Here is a 17,899-nt window from a genome sequence, read left to right as displayed (position 1 = left end):
TTGAAAATGTTGTACAGGGATACTGTACTAGCTGGCGAGTGCATCTTCTGGGTCAGACTGTAATAACTTAATCTCCCCCCCCCCCCCTTGGTACTTTTGCGACCTGTTTTGACTATTATTTCACTATTTATTATATATTTTGTACCATTTAATGACCACAGAGTTCATTTGTCTAAGTGTGATGGTTTCTGATGGCTGATGGAGGTTTTTTGTATGGTTTTGGGATCAGTAATTTCATTCTGTGTTGGGCAGTAGTGAAGTGGACAGGAATAGAATAGCAGTTACGTGTGTTGTTTTCCTAACCATGGTATATTTTTCCCTCTATGATATAATTTGTAATTGTTGATGTGTTTTTTTAATGCAGTGGAAAAGGAAGCCCTGCCTTCAGCCCATCCCATCCATTACTGCCTTTGAGACAGAAACAACAAAAGTCTCTGCAGGGGGAGGACAGCTCAGGTATACAGTTCTTTGTTTTGTAACATATTTGGAAACATAGTGAGTGTAACTACCATGCATAGCAAGGTGCCCTTTTTGGACCTTGGTTCTATTGAAAAGTACCCCACCACTGAAAAGCCAGGGTTTGGAAAACACTTATCAAACAAAAACTGTTGCAGTAGATTGCCTGCATAAGTCTCTGGGAGTGCAACCAGTACAGGCCAGAATGGTAGAGGAGGGAAACTAATTTTCTGGGGCCTCCAAAAGTGTGGGCAAGCAGGGGCATCTGACTAGACTCTCAAGCTCTACCTGCAGCGACGTTCAATCCAAGCTTACCGACTAAAGTTAGTTCTAACTGGACTCCCAGTTATACAAAAAATCACATAACTGTCAAAGGTTTCTCTAGAATGTATGGAAGTTTAGGGGCCAAGTTGGAACATGTGGCTGTGTTTCTTCTCTCACCACCTCCAAACTGATCTGTATATCACTCATTTAAGATTCTACTGCTGCTTCCCAGGTGACTTGGGCAGCAGGAGGGAGGTTTATTGTCCACCTTTCAAGCTACTCTCTAGGGGGTCACGTTGCAGGCATTTTTTTTCTGGGGGCAAGGGTGGGAGAAATGAGTGAATTTGCTGAGTCAGGAAACCCACTTGTAGAGGGGGAAATAATTTGGATAGGAATATGGTGAGTACTTTTATGCATGATGTTGATTAACCTTGGGTTTCTAAATAGTTGCCACAGTCTTTGAACTTAACAGTTCAAGTCATTCTGTGCGTCTGTGGCATATGAATATTATCTATATATATAAGCATGATGTCTGAGCATTTTCTTAGGGGAAAAACTTGGATTCAGCTGTCTTGGTTATTTGCTATCTGGGGAGTTCCTAGGGCTGGTATGTGTTGCTTTTTGGATGTGAAACTCATTTAAACCAGATGGACTATCTTTCGATTGCTAAATTTGATGTCATTGCATATCTGTGGCTTGTTATAGGTGAGTTTAATCATGTATCTTGTGGTAATTGTTTGAATTGCTGGAATGCTATTACTGTAGCTTTATGCTGCCCTCACCTGATAAAGAGTTGAGTTTAGTACACATTTCAGATTAGCTTAAAACAGCGGTGAAATATTTAAAGGCATTTATGTATAAGATAATTAAAATGTACACGACATTTTTTTTAGGTCAACGTAATCGTTCTAATTCATTGACTAGAGTGGATGGGCAGCCGCGGGAGTCGGTTCTCGCTTGGCCAGACAAGAAACCAAGGTAACCTGAGAAGTTGCGTGCCAAAGAAAAGTAAGGTTTAAAACCTTGCTCAGGGCTACTGAGAGCCACTATTGACCCCTGGACAAAGATTCTATCTGGGCGTCACTCAGGACAGTGATTCAAAGCTGCGCCCCACTCAGGACAGTGATTCAAACCAAATATAATACAAAAGGTTAATCTTTGAGGCCTTCTGTGCAATTCCCTATGGGACAGCACATGCACAGGCCTGCCATGGAGAAGATTCACAAACTTTTCTTCCCTAGCAACAGAGTGCCCACTCCCCCTCCCCTCATCACCAAGGGCAGGTAGATGATGTGCGTATCATTGGATGAGTTGCTTGCTGTGAATTGTCAGACTCCTCTCTTCTAAAACTGCCACTGTTTGGAGAATCAGGGTCATGTTTCATACATGTGAACGTACCCAAAGAAAACATTGGCCTATCTCATCTAAGAAGTGAAATTCTGTTGTGTGTTACATGCTGAAAGGTCTACAAAATGACAAGTTCTGTTCTGTTGGTTCCATAGCCACATGGTTGTGCCTGGTCATGGGAAAATGAGGTTCAAGCCTCTGCTTAGCCAGAGTCCTTTGAGAGTCTTGATAAAATCACAGCCTTGGTTTCTCATCTGTAAAATGTAAGGGACACTGTCCTACGTCACAAAATTGTTGTGGACGATTAAAATTGTTTTTAATTTTGGACATTAAAATGCTAAAGAATATGTGAGGTTTGGGTGAGGTTTTTGGCTTTACTTGATAGAATGATTTTGTTGAATAGATAATTTCTGCTTAAGTAGCAGGAACAAAACAACAACATCAATCCTCTAATGGCCTCTCTCTTATTTGTAGGCCTCTGTCTCAGCCAACGCCATTTGCTCTGCATCATGCCACAAGCAGCGATGCAGACCCTAGTTCTGGCGATAGTATCAGCTTGGCCCGATCGATCAGCAAGGACAGCCTAGCATCAAACGTCATCAACATCACTCCAAAACAGCAGTCTCACTCTGTGCTAGTGAAAAGCAGTGGGAAAAGCTTGCTGAACAATGTTGAGATAGAAGATGAGGATGAAGAACTGATTGCTGTAATCCGACCAAATGCCACTCCAAGCCACGGCAGCCTTGAACTTCAGAGTGTGCCGGCTAGATCCTCTGGCTTGGTTACTTCTGCATGGGCTCAGAAATCTCAGAATGAGGCCTCGGAGAGCAAGCCGGAGAGTTTTTTCCTTGAGCCTCTGATGCCTGCTGTACTGCGACCAGCAAAGGAAAAACAAATAACTAACAAGGAGGATGAATGTGGGGAAGGGAAAACGCGAGGTTTTGTAGCAAAGAGACTGAACGAGGGACACACATCTTTAGTTCGTAAAAAAACAAATAGCAATCATGCAGATCACAACCTAAACAGGACTTTTAGTGTTGCTTCCAGTTCAGAATTAACAACAGTTGCTGGATCTGGAGCGGCAGATCCGTCAGTACAGTTGGAGATAGGCACAGGTCCCTTTCGGCCCCAGGCGAGCAGTAGTTTAGAGCCTCAGTCTCGAGAGCAGCCCTTTGGCGGATTCTTTCTTCACGCTGCCAAAGCAGACGAGAGTGTGGTGAGCAGTGCCAACGTTGGCTACGTGAAAAGCCCAAGCTCCCACATCACGGACACCTCGTGGACAATGGTGAGGCAAGATTCTGACTCCGACATTCTCGACATGGAGGAAGCAGAGCAAGATTTAGCGGTGGACGACCATCCGATAATTGCCAAGTATATTGGGGAAGAGGAGTCGGCCAAGCTGCAGGAAGACATGAAGGTGAAGGAGCACGAAGATAAAGATGACGCCAGCGGACGATCGAGTCCTTGCCTGAGCACCATTTCTCAGGTTAGCAGCGTGTCCATGACCAGCGGGAGTGCCAGGATGACCAACTTTGCTGAACGGAAGCTTCAGAGGCTGAACAGCTACGAGACAAAATCCAGCACGAGTAGTTCACAGAAGACCACGCCTGATGGGTCGGAATGTTGCCCGGCTCCGTTAACTACGTGGAAGCAGAAGCGGGAGCAGAGCCCGACGAGGCAGAGCAAAGATAACGTCAACCTCTTGGCTTCCGAACTGGTGCAGCTTCACATGCAGCTAGAGGAGAAACGAAGAGCGATCGAGACCCAGAAGAAGAAGATGGAGACGCTGTCGGCCAGGCAGCGACTAAAGCTGGGGAAGGCAGCGTTTTTGCATGTCGTTAAAAAGGGGAAAAGCCCTGATGCTTCGCCGTCTCTTAAGCCGGAACACTTTGCAAAAGAGTACTCGAGGCACAATGGGGAGGGCCTGGAGGGCAGTAACTCCTTGAACTCGAAATCAGCTGTATTCTTTGTGAAAGAGGACGGGACTGAAGATGTCCTTGATGACTTGCACGAGTTGCCCAAAGTGAAAGTGCAAGAAACCGTTGCTTTCGTTGAGCAGAACAATCCAAAAGAGCCCACCATGCATGAAATAGAGAAGAGCAAAATGATTTCCACTGCGCTCCTGGAAGAGAACATTGAAGTCGCTGACATCAACGAGTGTGACCTTTCGATCGAAAAATTGAACGAGACCATCAGTACCCTGCAACAAGCGATACTGAAGATTTCTCAGCAGCAAGAACTCTTAATGAAAGCACCGGTGATTCCATCGTCGAGAGGCAGCGCACAGGACCAAAAGATAAAAGCTCCCATTCATTTTGTGGAGCCCCTCTCTCCTACAGGAATGGGCAGCCTTCGTAAACCTCCTCGGCTCGGTCAGGGGCGGACTCCCCGTTCTGGGAGACCATCTGAATTGAAGGTTGCGAAGGACAGACAGCAAACTATGACACGGATTAAAACTCCCACTCCCAGTGTTGACACTTTGCCACATTTAAGGCAGTTTCCATCAGCCAGTTCACCGAAGACACCGACCGAAGCAGCCCTTGAAAATAATGTGAATCCAGGAAGCACCCCTCAAGAGAAGCTCGTCTTTGATAGTTACAGACTCGGTGATGAGAGCAGTCACCGGGGCCAGTTTGTTCTGTCTACTTGCAAAGACACCAATATCCTCTCTGAAACTATGAAAGATGTGAATAGCAACATAGAGGACTTTAACCTTTCTTTTGATGGCTCAGGGAAAGAGAACGCCCCAGCCGAGGAACCCTCGAGAAGCAAAACTAGTCTAATTGAAGTAGACTTGTCTGAATTGAAAGCCCCAGATGAAGATGTTGAAAGCCAAGACAGCTCCACAGACTTGATCAATGAAATTGACCAGAAGTCGGGAGTTGGATTTTTCTTTAAGGTAAGACTGAAAGGGCTGAACCCTGGGCAGAAGCTGGGTTTTTTCCCAACTAGATGGGGCTGCAACACTTTCATTGAAGCCAGTACTTTCCCTGTCAGTTTCCAAAGTGTAGGGGGAAATATAGTGACATTAGGGTTGAGGATTGAGCTCCAAAAATCATAGCCAGGGAAGATCAGGCTTCCAGGCTGAAGAAATTGGCTACCACTGCTTTAAGTTTCTTGAACCTCTGCATGCTTACAGTCATATTAACTGAGAGAGCCAGGTGTAGTGGTTCACAGTGGTGGAATCTGATCAGAGGTTTGGGCTTGATTCCCCACTCTTTGACATGAGTGGTGGACGTTTGTTTCCTCACTCCTACACATGAAGCCTGCTGGATGACCTTATCCTAGTCACAGTTCTTCAGAACTCTCTCAGCCCCACCTACCTGACAAAGTGTCTGTTGTGGGGACAGGAAGGGAAGGAGTTTGTAAGCTACTTTGAGACTCCTTACAGTTGAGAAAACCCAAACATGTCTTATTCTGTGGGACCGTTTTGTGGAAAATACTTGAAACGTCACTTTCCGTAATCTGCAAATCCTTTGTTTGCTAGTGATGTTGGAAAGATCTTAAATTACGTTGGCTTTTCTCTTGGATTTAGTAGTGTTGCTTAGTAATAAGACTGTTGATCAGTCAGTGATTGATGGGTCAAATTGATTGCAGTATAAATAAAATAAATAGTTTTGAAGGAACACCTCCAAGTTTAAGGTAATAAATGCTCATGTTGTAATTTTGGAACGTGTGAAAGGGAAGATGGAATCTCTTTTCGAAAATAGTGTTGGCTTCCCATGTTTTTAAAAAGTCCCTGTGTTACAAATAGTCTACCTTGAGTGAAGAAAAGCAGGCTAAAAGTTCCATAAATAGAGTGGAGGTGGGGGGAGAGCTCATAGCCAACAAGATTTGCAAGGATTAATTTAACCAGTTATGCCTTTGCTTCGATCTACTAACAGTAGCTCATACATCTGATTGCCTTGGGTGTCCTGTGCAGCAAATAGGTAATAGGGACTACTTGAGGGAATAAGGCACCTATGTTTCCAATGATGTGCTAACTTGATCATTATTGGGTTTGAATCCATCAGTAAGTAGCCTTTTTAGGTTTCACACAGACTCAGTTTTGTGCTTTCAGTTCTCCTGATTGGAGCATAGTATACTATTATGATGCATGCTTGATTACAGTACAGTAGCAAAAAACCTCTAATGGTGTTTTGTTTTGTTTCATTTGGGACGTCCTTGAAGTCTAGTGTGCTCACATTGCAGGATTGCAAAAGGATTGTCTGGGAACTGTAAATTTAGCAGGTGGCCGTTGCTTGCAAATATATAAAAATATAAAGAGGCAATGTCTTAGTTCAGAGCTTTATAGATTTCACCCCCTATTTTTAGAGAAATAGGTGGGTGGGTCTTGGATTTTTTTTTTCATAGCTTCATATAGTTTTAGATGTTCCTTCACATCTTCAAGAACACTCTTTTTAGTGGGTTTTCATTTTGGCAGGATGAGCAGAAAGCAGAAGATGAACTGGCAAAAAAACGTGCAGCCTTCCTCTTAAAGCAGCAGCGCAAAGCTGAAGAAACACGACTTCGAAAACTGCAGCTGGAAGTGGAGGTTGAACAAAAGCGAGATGAAACCCGGTACATATAGTTTCTTATGCTGTACTAGTGTATGTGGAATACTTCATGGTTTCTGCTCTCCTTTGAGGTGTGGGAAGGAGGAGAAACTGAAAGCAGTATTTGGTTTTTCAGTCGCAAAGCTGAAGAAGATAGAATACGGAAGGAGGAAGAGAAAGCCCGAAGGGAGCTCATCAAACAGGAATATCTAAGAAGGAAACAGCAGCAGATCTTGGAAGAGCAGGGCCTTGGGAAGCCCAAATCCAAACCCAAGAAGGCCAGGCCAAAATCTGTCCATCGGGAGGAGTCCTATAGTGACTCAGGAACAAAGTGCTCATCTACTCGTAAGTAGTGGCACGCGTTTTCATTCTTGTATTGGCTAAACAAAACATTTAAATTTTTCTCCCCTAATTACACCTCTCCTTTCCCCCCCCCCAGCTGATAATCTAAGCAGTGCTCAGTCTGGTTCCAGCCTCTCTTTGGCATCGGCAGCAACAACTGAGCCTGAAAGTGTCCATTCTGGTGGCACCCCTTCCCAGCGGTAAGAGCTGCTATTAAGAAGCAGTTGAGAACATTGATGGCGCTGATTAGGCCTGAATTAAAATATTGCTTGCACAGGTGCCACTTGGTAAAGTAAATTTTATATGCATGAGTTCTCCAGGAAAATTTTTGTTATTTATACCACATTTTTTCTGCTAAACAGGCTACCGAAATGTCTTCTAAATCAGCTCTGGAATGCTGAACAATTCTTCAAATAGTAGGTTGACATCAGAGTAACATTTAGAACTCTGACATTGATGGAGTGGCTTGGGTTAGACGAGCTTGTGGATCTATTTCACTACTGGAAGTGCTTTCTTCTAGCATCAGTGGAAGGCTGTTTGCACTGGAGAAAAGCATTGCCATTAGCAGAGTGAATCCATGGGATCTATTTTTAGCTTTAACATTCGAGAAAGAAGAATCCTTGCTCAGACTGGGGAGCTGACAGACTTTAGCAATTGATGTGTTGTTAGTTAAAGCAATGAATTACAACAATGCAGAGCTTTCAGTTTATATTCTGTTGTCTCTAAGCTGTGATGTTGACTGTCTACTTGCTTGGAAAACTGTATTCTTGAGAAAAAATACGTTATAATAGTTGAAGGGAGAATCATGCCTTTCCTGAGTTATAAAACCAAGGTCTAAGTTTTAGAAGTGAACAAATTGCCCTTGGATGTTGATTAAAGCTGCTAACTGGCAGTGGGTTGCAGTTGTTCTCCGTTTTTCTACTGTACCCGGAATGGGGACATGCCTCCTATTTCTTTGCATTGTTCTTTCTTGTTAATTCCCTCTCCTGCATATGTGCTGTGAATGTGTCCAGTTTAGACTGCCACCTTTTCTAAATGTGGAGCCTTTGGACTACAAAAACTGGCAGCATAATACATTTGCCAGTATTTTGAAAGGGATCCTAAGATTTCTTCTGTTGGGCTCCAACGGACAACCGTGGCTACCTTTCTGGAATTTGCCTCTGTTCTGAATGAGAATTAAATGCGGGTGGTTGGTGGGGAGAGAAAGTCAGTCACCCTGTTGCCTTTTTTGCCAAATATCTGGTAGGTACAGACTTGTTACTCATGAATTGTGGTCTTTGGTTCTCCTGGCAGAGTGGAATCAATGGAATCTTTGCCCATATTGAGTCGGAATGCCAGTCGAAACATGGAGAGAGATTGGGAAAACACATCAACAGCATCTTCCATTGCTTCTGTGGCTGAATATACTGGTAAACGTTCCTTCGTTTTAGCTGTGACCTTGTCACTAAAGCTAAATTCTCTGTAAAATATATAGCCTCCGTGGCTCAGATCTTGTCAGAACCCCAAGTAAAGTCAGGTTTGCGGAGCTGAACTTCCCGTCCGCTCCTTTGCATTGCCATTTGTTCCTGGGGCATGTTTGTATATGTGAAGACTGACTTGAACTGCATGGGGGTACTGTAGGAGTTTGTGGTGAAAGGGGGAATCAGCAGAAATGCTCCCCACCACTAATAGAAGCAGCCTTTACTTTCAGAAACAGGCTGTAGAATTAAAACTGAAGGCCTGTGGATGTGTGACTTGGTTTTCTGTTCCAGCATAACTGTCAAATGGATTCTGTTTGTTTAGTCGAGATAATGGGTATTCTTGCCCTTAAATCTCCCAATTCTTCCTTTGAAGACATTACTTCATGCCTTGCCAATTTAAAAGTTTGAAAAACTGAAAAGTAACTAGGTTGATAATTTCTCTTCCCCCCCCACCAAATTAACTTTTAAGTGAAGTTGCGATTGCTTGTCTCCAAATTCTCTTTCAATAGGTCCAAAACTGTTTAAAGAACCCAGCAGCAAGTCAAACAAACCGATCATCCACAATGCTATATCCCACTGCTGCCTTGCTGGAAAAGTGAACGAACCTCACAAGAACTCCATATTGGAGGCAAGTATTGGAACAACCAGAGATGCACTGAGATGCATTATCAGCCAGTCATTACACTCAGTGCTTCATTCAACATGCCTTTGTTTCCCTGATCGCTGATCGCGTCATCTGTTGTCCAGAAGAGTGTAAATGCCAAAAATACAGTGCTGATTATGCATCTGTGGCACAGAGCAAGCTGTGCTGTGAATGCAGCTGTTTGTATTGTCTGCAGCTGACTCAAGGGAGCCTGTTAAAGAGTTCTACTCTCTCTGTTGCCTTTTAATGGCTGCAGATGAGCTCCCAGTACAGCACAGCCTTTCTTAAGCAATGCGTTTGGTGGGCTGTGAGCAGCATTTATATGAAAAACCCTTTGAGTGACCAGCTTGCTGGCTGGCAACCCGAGCCAAATTTAAAATACATTGTGGCACTTACAGTATAGAAGCATTTTAATGTATTTTCTAGCCAGCCAGTGGACATGCTGCCGGCAGCACAGTGATCTGGTTTATGATCTTCCTGAGAATGTTTCTGTTTCCTCTCTAGGAGCTTGAAAAGTGCGATGCCAACCATTACATCATTTTGTTCCGCGATGCCGGCTGCCAGTTCAGGGCACTTTATTGCTACTATCCTGACACGGAAGAAATCTACAAGCTGACAGGAACAGGGCCAAAGAGCATCACCAAGAAAATGATCGACAAGCTTTATAAATACAGCTCGGACAGAAAGCAGTTTAACCTGATTCCGGCCAAAACCATGTCGGTTAGCGTAGACGCTCTGACGATTCATAACCACTTGTGGCAACCCAAGCGACCTGCAGTGCCAAAGAAGACTCAGAATCGCAAATGACACTACATTTCTGTGGGAGACAATTGTTGGTTGCGTTGCTGGGGAGAAATGACTTTCCCCCTCAAGTTTTGGGTATAAGACATGCAGAATCTTTTTTTTTTTTTTAGAAAAAAGGAAGAAGGCGTCTAAATCTGAATGCAATGAAGGAACAACACCAGTGTTCTGTCTTTTGTTTTGTTTTTTTGTATGAATGATGAACGGCTGTTACACCCATTGCGAACTGCGGAGGCTTTTCATGCAAGGGAAGATGCATGTAGCGAGATCATAGGCAGCGGATTTCCTTTTACTTGAAGTTCTTCATTGGTACAAATTGGGACTTTTTTTTGCTTCAGATCCTCATGCCCCCCCTCCCAAGTAATAACTCTGGAGTTAGCACATGCTCCACTTCAGCAAGAGGAGAGGGAACTGGGCTATTTGGCAAACTTGAGGAAAAATTAACCCTCCCTTTAGACTTTTTTGGGGGGGGGGGCGGAAGGTCTCGATAACACAAACAGTTGTACTGTACCAACTGCCAACACTAAGCTCTGCTCTGACGTCTGGGGAAAACCACAGTAGACCAGTGAACCCGGCCCCTTGCTGCTCAGAACCAAGTTTACTTAACAGTATCTGTTCTTTATAAGCACTGAAAGATGGAAGGGAAACAAATCTTGTCTTTTTTAAAAAAATGAAAAAGGAGGTCTTATGCAAATTATTATGGCTGAACATTTCTGCAACACAATCATGAAGAGGCTGACAGCTGCCGCCAGCTAGAATATTCCCCATTTGAAACGTTGAGGCAAGCTGAACGGAGTGGGGTCGACATGGGTTTTCTGTTCCAAGTAGTCTCATAACAACTTGTCTTTTTAAATAAAGGCACATTCAAATAATAGTGGAACATTTTCACTCAAGAGCACGTCACTCCTGTATGCTGGTGCACTTAATGATCACAAATTCTCATTTTTTTTAAAAATCATGTCCTAAAATGTAATTCTCCTACTTGTCCTGTCTAGTTTTTTCTCCCCTCCCCTTTTTTTTTATGCTGAATGATCAGCATGCTCTAAAATGGAGTGTGGATTTTCTCCCTTTTGGTTTTTATTCATTAATTATTTGGGGGGGTTGGGTCATGGATATATGCTAATATATGAGAAAACAAACCAGTGTCCTTATAATAATTTAAAAACAAATCTGCATTTGTTTCAAAGGCTTAAATAAGGCTGGCTTTTTTTTTTCTTTTTCATCTCGATATATTAAATCTTGAGTTATGACCTTAATCCTGTGTATTTTTTCCCCCTTCAAGATCCCTCTTTGTGTCTGGTGGGCCCATGATGGGGGGAGGGGAGGCTGTGCAGCTCCAATTGGGTTGTAATCATAATGTCCTTCTGTCTAAAATGTGTCATTCTCCTCTGCCCCTTTCCCTTTAAGACGCTTCCAGGGTTTTCAGCCTACTTTTATCAGGTCTTTAGCACAATTTGCTTTACTGCCTGGGAATTTCTTTATAGGGTATAGCTTTGGTTTGCACATGCTGCTTCTATTTGAAGTGTTACTTGAATATGTATCTTGTAGTACAAAGGACACTATTCCAACCACAGCAAGGAGCAAAATCCACAAGCATAATCCAGTAAAATTATTTAAGGAACTTAAAAAAAGAAAAGAATAATTGGAATTGGAGTGAATTTTGCCTAGAGGGAGGCAGATATAGGGTACTTCATGCAAAGCAGAAAAATGGAAAGAACTGTCTTCCATTGCTGCCTTTGCAATGCTCTCCCCTCTACAGTACTTTTTAAATAGGCGGCTGTAAATTTTGTTCCATAGTCAGCTACCCTGTAAATAACGAAAGGCTTTATTATTTCTTAAAGTGCTAAGTATTAAACACTGTCATGAGTGTAATTTTTTTTGGTTACATGCTTTTCATGCTTTATTTCTCACTTGTTTGATATTATACGACATATTTATTTTACAGAAGCACTGAAAATTTAATAAAGATCATCAGCTAATTTTTGTTACTCCATGCATCTTTTTGTTGTTACTCATCCATTACAATAAGACGCAGATCCCAGGCTGTAAAGAGGCGCTTTTGGGGATTCTCTGTGTTGAAGACTTTGTCTTGGAGCAAAGGAACAAATGATGTCATTTTCACGGTGATTGGCAGAGCTCTCCTAATGAATTAGGAGTTAAGTCCAAGAGATCACTTTGTTACTGGGGGTGGGGTGGGGGTGTACAGTGGTGTGTTACTGGGAAGGTGGGTGCAGGTGAAAGTAAAAAAATCCACAGGTGATTCTAGGTTTTGTGCATCTCTCAGATACAATGTATGTACTCTGACATACATCTTTAGACATTCCAGAATAGTTGTTGCTCCCAAGAGTGCACCTAAGGCAGTGTTAACAAGTTGTGTTCAGATGCTGCAGTTAGTGGGCAAGAAAGAAATCAGAATTGTGACCTCCAGATTTGAGCATTATAACACATTGTCAATGACCTCCCAAACCAGGATGCATTCAATCTTGTTTTGTGCACAAAGGAGGAAAAGCATAATAATAGACCAGGCTGTTGCTTCACGTGAACAGACAGGAGTTTGGTCATGAAGGCCCAGGAACAGCCTCAGTCTCTCCAGTCTGTGTCTCCAACTGCTTTGAAATGTATGCCAGTCTGGGCAGCATTGAGGCTGCTGGACAGAAGAGAATCTTGTTTGACCTCTGGCATGTTTTATGCCTATGAGGTCTAGATACTTTGCAGGTTGCATTCTCACATAGATAGCCAAGAAGCAAATTCTGTATATTTTTGTGAGTAGATTTGCTGTGATCCATTGAACAAAGCTGTCTGCATAGTATTTTGGAGCATGAGCTACAGTCTTAGAAAGTCCCTGGCTGACTTTTCACAGCTTGCCGTGAACTCGTTGGGTGGCCTTAAGCAAGCTGTTTCTTAACTTCAGTTCCCCCAGTCTGGTAGATTGTGATTTACCTTGCAAGGAGATTGTTTCTGAGAGAAACCACATTAGGGACATGCAACCCATTAAAATACTTCAAGGGGGGGGGGGGAAATGGAACTTTAAGGGTCACTTCAGATTAAAAGGCAAGCTGAGAGATTGACCTTATCCTGTAGAATATGCTGAATCATGTGCAGAAGCTGTGTTTTTATATAATGATAGTATTTCTGTGATAAGTAGTTCTTTTTTAAAAAAATTAGTGAAGCAGTGAAACCTCCAGCAAAACATCTCAAACCGGCAAGTTTTGAAAAAAAATGTTTGGAAGGCTACAAAAAAAGAGATAGCAGCTCTTGCAATTCACCTCAAGTTCAGTCGTCACAGACTGGGAAGAAAGTACTTTCTTCCTTTGTGCCTACTTAACTTGAGGCTTGCTATTATCAATGGAAAGGGTAACCATTTTGACATGTGTGTTTTTTTGTGGCAAGAAGTAGGGTTACTCCAGACAAAGCCTGTTGATTTCATTTGGATTAGACAAATACCTGTATAGGATTGGGTCCTTCCAGTTTACTCACAGTCCTAAAACACAGCAAAACAAGTTTTTGGAAGTTTGTGAGAATAGCAATTGCAAAGGAGATGGATCTGCAGTCGTCCAATACTGATCTGTAGCTATTAGGAAAACGAAGGGTGAGTAGGGCAGAAGAAAGCTTTGGTAAAGATGACTGACAGCTTAACAAGAATATCCCAATTAAGACTAGCAAATATCCCAATTAAGACTAGCAAATTAAGACTTGCAGGATGCAAAGAGGACTTTGGGCCAATACTATGAGGCGCAGGTAGGGCTTGGCACTGTTTCCATCCAGACAAATATGTGTAACAGCTATATTGCTAAGAGTTCAGATGAACTAACTTAACTGGTGGTTGTGGCTTTTCCAGGCTGTGTGGCCGTGGTCTGGAAATTTTTGCTCCAAACGTTTCACCCACATGTATAGCTGGCATCTTCAGAGGCAAGTCCTGGTAAGTAACACATGCCCCTGAAGATGCCAGCCATAGATGTGGGTGAAACATTAGGAGCAAAAACTTCCAGACCACAGCCACACAGCCTGGAAAAGCCACAACAGCCGGTTGATTCCAGCCTTTAAAGCCTTCAAAAACACATTGAACTAACTTAACGTTGTAAAAGCTAGCAGCTGCTATTAGTCACTTGTCTAGTGTACATGCAAGTATTCCCGTCTATACTCTGTTCTACAGGAAGATGATAATTTGGTCAGTTGAAGTTCAGCGGTTGAGAAAATTGTATGCTTCTGCATTAGAATATAGTCCCGAACGAATATGAGAATTATGATTCATGTTTACGTGCTGCCTTTGTCAAAACCATTATTCTGTGCATTATTGTATGTGGTCCTTTGGGTATTTATGCCAAAGGCAAGAGTATTTATGCCAAAATGTATTTTTATGTTCAAACAGATGGGGTCAGCAGGGGGCTACATAGGCACTGAGACCCAGGCGGAGCATTCTACAACAAAGATGGTCTGGCATGCTTTGTTCTGTGGCGGAGGAATATACCCTACTATCATCTTTCTGCGGAACAGAGTATAGCCTCACACACAGCATGATTGGCAGAAAGACTGGGCCAATAGTGACTTGCTTAAGAAAGCCCTGTGCCAACGACGGATCATGTTGCAAAAAGCTCTTCTTGGCTTGAACTGCTCCAGACTGTAGGCAGAGGGATTACATGAATGAATGCTCCACATTTAGAAACGCTAATGCCAAGCCATCTGAACAGAACTTAAGATGTCTGAGAGATGGCGCCCTGACGCCTCGGTCAAGATGGACAACCCTAGCCCATGTCTGATCAGTGGCACATTGGACCACATTGCTCAACACGCAGGGCTGGCTCTCTCCAGTAACCAAGGCAAGCAAGCATTTCAGGCTGTGTAGGAGAAAGTGACAGGTATGCCTTATGCCCATCTCTGCTTCCATGATCTTAACAGTAAAGGTGAAACCCTGGGGTACTGGAAGCACTTCTGGGGCTTGGCTTGATCCCGGTGAATCTGGCCAGATTTCCCCCCCTCCTCCTCTTGTTTTTCAGCACACCAGCTCCTTCGTGGGCTGTTTTTTGTCTATGTTTGGGCAAAAAAACCCATTGCCTACTGATCTAAGCTACGAGCAAGGTCCCAAGATCACCCAGTGAGCTTCTATAGCAGAGTGGGGATTTGAACCCTGGTCTCCCAGATCTTAGGCTGATGCTCTAACCACTATTCTGTGCTAGCTGACTGACTGAGCCTATCTTCCATAGCTAATCGAAACGTCTGGTCTCTGCCTTAGCACTAGTTTTCAGATTATAGGGATGGCTGCTCCTATGCTGTGCCTTTGGCTCAAAAGGATTTGTCTTTGAGAACAGTGGAACTGCAGAAGCGCCTTGGTGCCCGGCTTCTGGTTAATGAAATGTGCTGATTTCTAACCTGACAAAAACAGGGCGTGCATCTTTAAAGCTCTGTGTCACTTTCTTGCCATGATTTTATTTTTCTTTACGCATCTACACTGGATTACTTGTTCACTTGTACCTGCTGTGCAAAATAAGTAGTGCATGCAGGAACAGAAAGGACATCGACCATTTTTTTTCGTTTCCTTCGTATGTAAATTTTCCCAGAGTTTGTGTTTCTTTTTGAGTGCTGCAAACTTAGCTTGCATGATGCTTAACTGCACGGAGAGGTGGTCGAGACGTCGATGCTCTTGCAATCCTGCCAGTGGAAGCCGACCACCATTGAGAGCTGTTGCTCGCTGGTCTTTGCTTTAACAAAACCAATTATGACTGCCGTTGCTTGCTGGTTGCATTTGTGTTCCACCTAGCAGGCAACGCAACACCGCATACATGCAGGTACTTTCCCCTCTAGACTACACTCATCCCTGTTTATCTTTAGCAAAGTTACTGGATCATGCCCACTAACTAGAGGTGTACCGGGGGTAAACGGCGCCCGGAGACAAATTGTCTCCAAGATGCCCTCCCTCAGGGCTCTGCCTCCCTTCCCTCACCACCCCAGCTCCACTCCCCTCACTGCTCCTCAACCCTCTGCCCCATGTCACTCATGGGACATGGGTGGTCTAGAGTATAGTGGAACCAGGTGTTTTCCTGATTAGGATCCATAATTCCCATCAAGTTTTTTCGTCAGCATGGCCAATTGGCCATGCTGGTAGGGGCTGATGGGAATTGTAGTTCCTGAACATCTGGAGAGCCGCAGGTTCCCTACCCCTGGTCTAGGGTGCCCACCTCCCCCTCCAGACTCCCTCTGCCGACTGGGCTCCCAGGGTGTCCAGGGTGGGGTTGAGGGTACTTGGAGGCAGCAGGAAATCCTGCCTCGTTTTTGCGTGCCTCGACTGGCAGGGAAGGGGTCGAAGCACGCGAAAATGACGAGGCAGCAGGACTTCCTGGTCACATGGGGGGCCGATTCTGCCCCCCCAGGTGACCAGAAGAGTGGCGCCCGGGGACAAGGGGTAGGTAGATATGCCACTGCCACTAACCCTTGTGTCCCGTGTCCAGATCTAACCTGCCAATCTTCTACCAATTCTGTCTCCTCTCCCTGCCTTTGCATTTTCTGTTTCCCCAGTTGTAGGTAGTTCTGCAGTTTTTGGCAACTGTTTGTTTTGGTCTTCCATTTTGTCAAACCCTGGGCAGTGGGGCCCCTTCCAAGAGCAGAGGAGCAAGTGGGCACATCTACCTTCTTCTATGTGCCTTCTGGGGATGTGATGTGGATGTACACGAGCCCCATTCACCTGACTTTCCCCCTTTATATGGCTGTGCTGCAAGGCCTTTGCATTGCACCCATGTTCCAGGTAGCATGTGGCAGAGAGGAGGGATGTTTGTCCGCTCTTCCACACAAAGAGATTCAATAATATGTGAACTGGTTCTGCTGAGTATTTTTTTTTAAGCCTGACAATATAGAGAATAGCTTTTGTTCACACTCCATGGCTATTTTTACAGAAAATAGAGGGAAATGGCAGCTAGGTAAAAGGATCCGCAATATTTCATGTCAGGGTTAGAGTTCTGAGGTTGCCCACGACCACTTGGCTACACTGTCCTGGAGTGTGGTTAGAAACTTACTTTCCCCAAAAGCTCTTTGAGAGGGGGTTTAGGTGGCAGTGGTGGGCAATCCCTCCTTTCCCCTTTCCAAGTGAGAAGAAGAAGTAGAAGAAGAAGAGTTTGGATGTATATTCCCCCCCCCCTTTCTCTCCTGTAGGAGACTCAAAGGGGCTTACAATCTCCTTGCCCTTCCCCCCTCACAACAAACACCCTGTGAGGTAGATGGGGCTGAGAGAGCTCTGAGAAGCTGTGACTAGCCCAAGGTCACCCAGCTGGCGTGTGTGGGAGTGCACAGGCTAATCTGAATTCCCCAGATAAGCCTCCACAGCTCAGGCGGCAGAGCTGGGAATCAAACCCGGTTCCTCCAGATTAGAATGCATCTGCTCTTAACCAACTACGCCACTACTGAGAAAGCAGATCTTGTTATTATGCATCATGCTCTCACATTCTGGGTTAGTGGTGGGGTCTAGGAAACAGGGCAGGCAGCATCTGTCTGCCTCCAAATTGCTGATTAATGTTACATTTAGTTTTTGATATTTACACTCTATATTATTTATTTATTTATTAAAAAAAATTCTACCTTGCCTGTCCCCAAAGAGCTCAGGGCATCATTTTTTCCCAATGGGCCCCCAGAGTAGCTTACACCATTGTTCTCTTCTCCATTTATCCTCACAACAGCAAACCTGTGAGGTAGGTTAGACAGTGGGTGGGTGTGTTTAACCCAGGGGTAGGGAACCTTTAACACTCAAAGAGCCATTTGGACCCGTTTTCCACGGGAAAAGAAAACACTTGGAGCCGCAAATAATTTTTGACATTTCAAATAAAGATAACACTGTATATATTAGGGGTTTTTTTACCTTTTACTCCACTCATTCTGAGAAGCGCATAGATGCACCAGGGCGGGCAAGGATGGGACCAGCGGCTTGGCCTTGCCAGCCGCCAGGAAAGTGCCCACCCTGCTCGAACGGGGTGGGCGAGAGGGGAAGCCCGCGGCACTGCCCAGCCGGCCACAGGCAATTGGTGCTCCTGCCCTGCTGCCTGCAGGGCGGGCAAGGATGAAGCCAGCGG

The 17,899-nt window shown here is 44.3% G+C and overlaps 1 protein-coding gene across 3 annotated transcripts in view; it reads left to right on the top strand.

Annotated features, from left to right (window-relative positions):
* Positions 1-11,827, top strand: part of CAMSAP1 (calmodulin regulated spectrin associated protein 1) — a 39,038-nt gene extending 27,211 nt beyond the window's left edge. For all 3 annotated transcript variants that reach the window (XM_048512634.1, XM_048512635.1, XM_048512633.1), the window contains 9 exons: positions 365-456; positions 1,614-1,698; positions 2,542-4,966; positions 6,491-6,627; positions 6,739-6,947; positions 7,042-7,144; positions 8,238-8,353; positions 8,914-9,032; positions 9,552-11,827. In XM_048512634.1, coding sequence (XP_048368591.1) covers positions 365-456; positions 1,614-1,698; positions 2,542-4,966; positions 6,491-6,627; positions 6,739-6,947; positions 7,042-7,144; positions 8,238-8,353; positions 8,914-9,032; positions 9,552-9,854 — 3,589 coding nt within the window. In that variant the 3' untranslated portion in view covers positions 9,855-11,827. The remainder of the gene's footprint in view (positions 1-364; positions 457-1,613; positions 1,699-2,541; positions 4,967-6,490; positions 6,628-6,738; positions 6,948-7,041; positions 7,145-8,237; positions 8,354-8,913; positions 9,033-9,551) is intronic.
* The last annotated feature ends 6,072 nt before the right edge of the window (positions 11,828-17,899 follow it).

The sequence above is a fragment of the Sphaerodactylus townsendi genome, linkage group LG12 (genome assembly GCF_021028975.2).
Source record: "Sphaerodactylus townsendi isolate TG3544 linkage group LG12, MPM_Stown_v2.3, whole genome shotgun sequence".
Taxonomy (NCBI): domain Eukaryota; kingdom Metazoa; phylum Chordata; class Lepidosauria; order Squamata; family Sphaerodactylidae; genus Sphaerodactylus; species Sphaerodactylus townsendi.
This window is presented reverse-complemented; position numbering and strand designations above follow the sequence as displayed.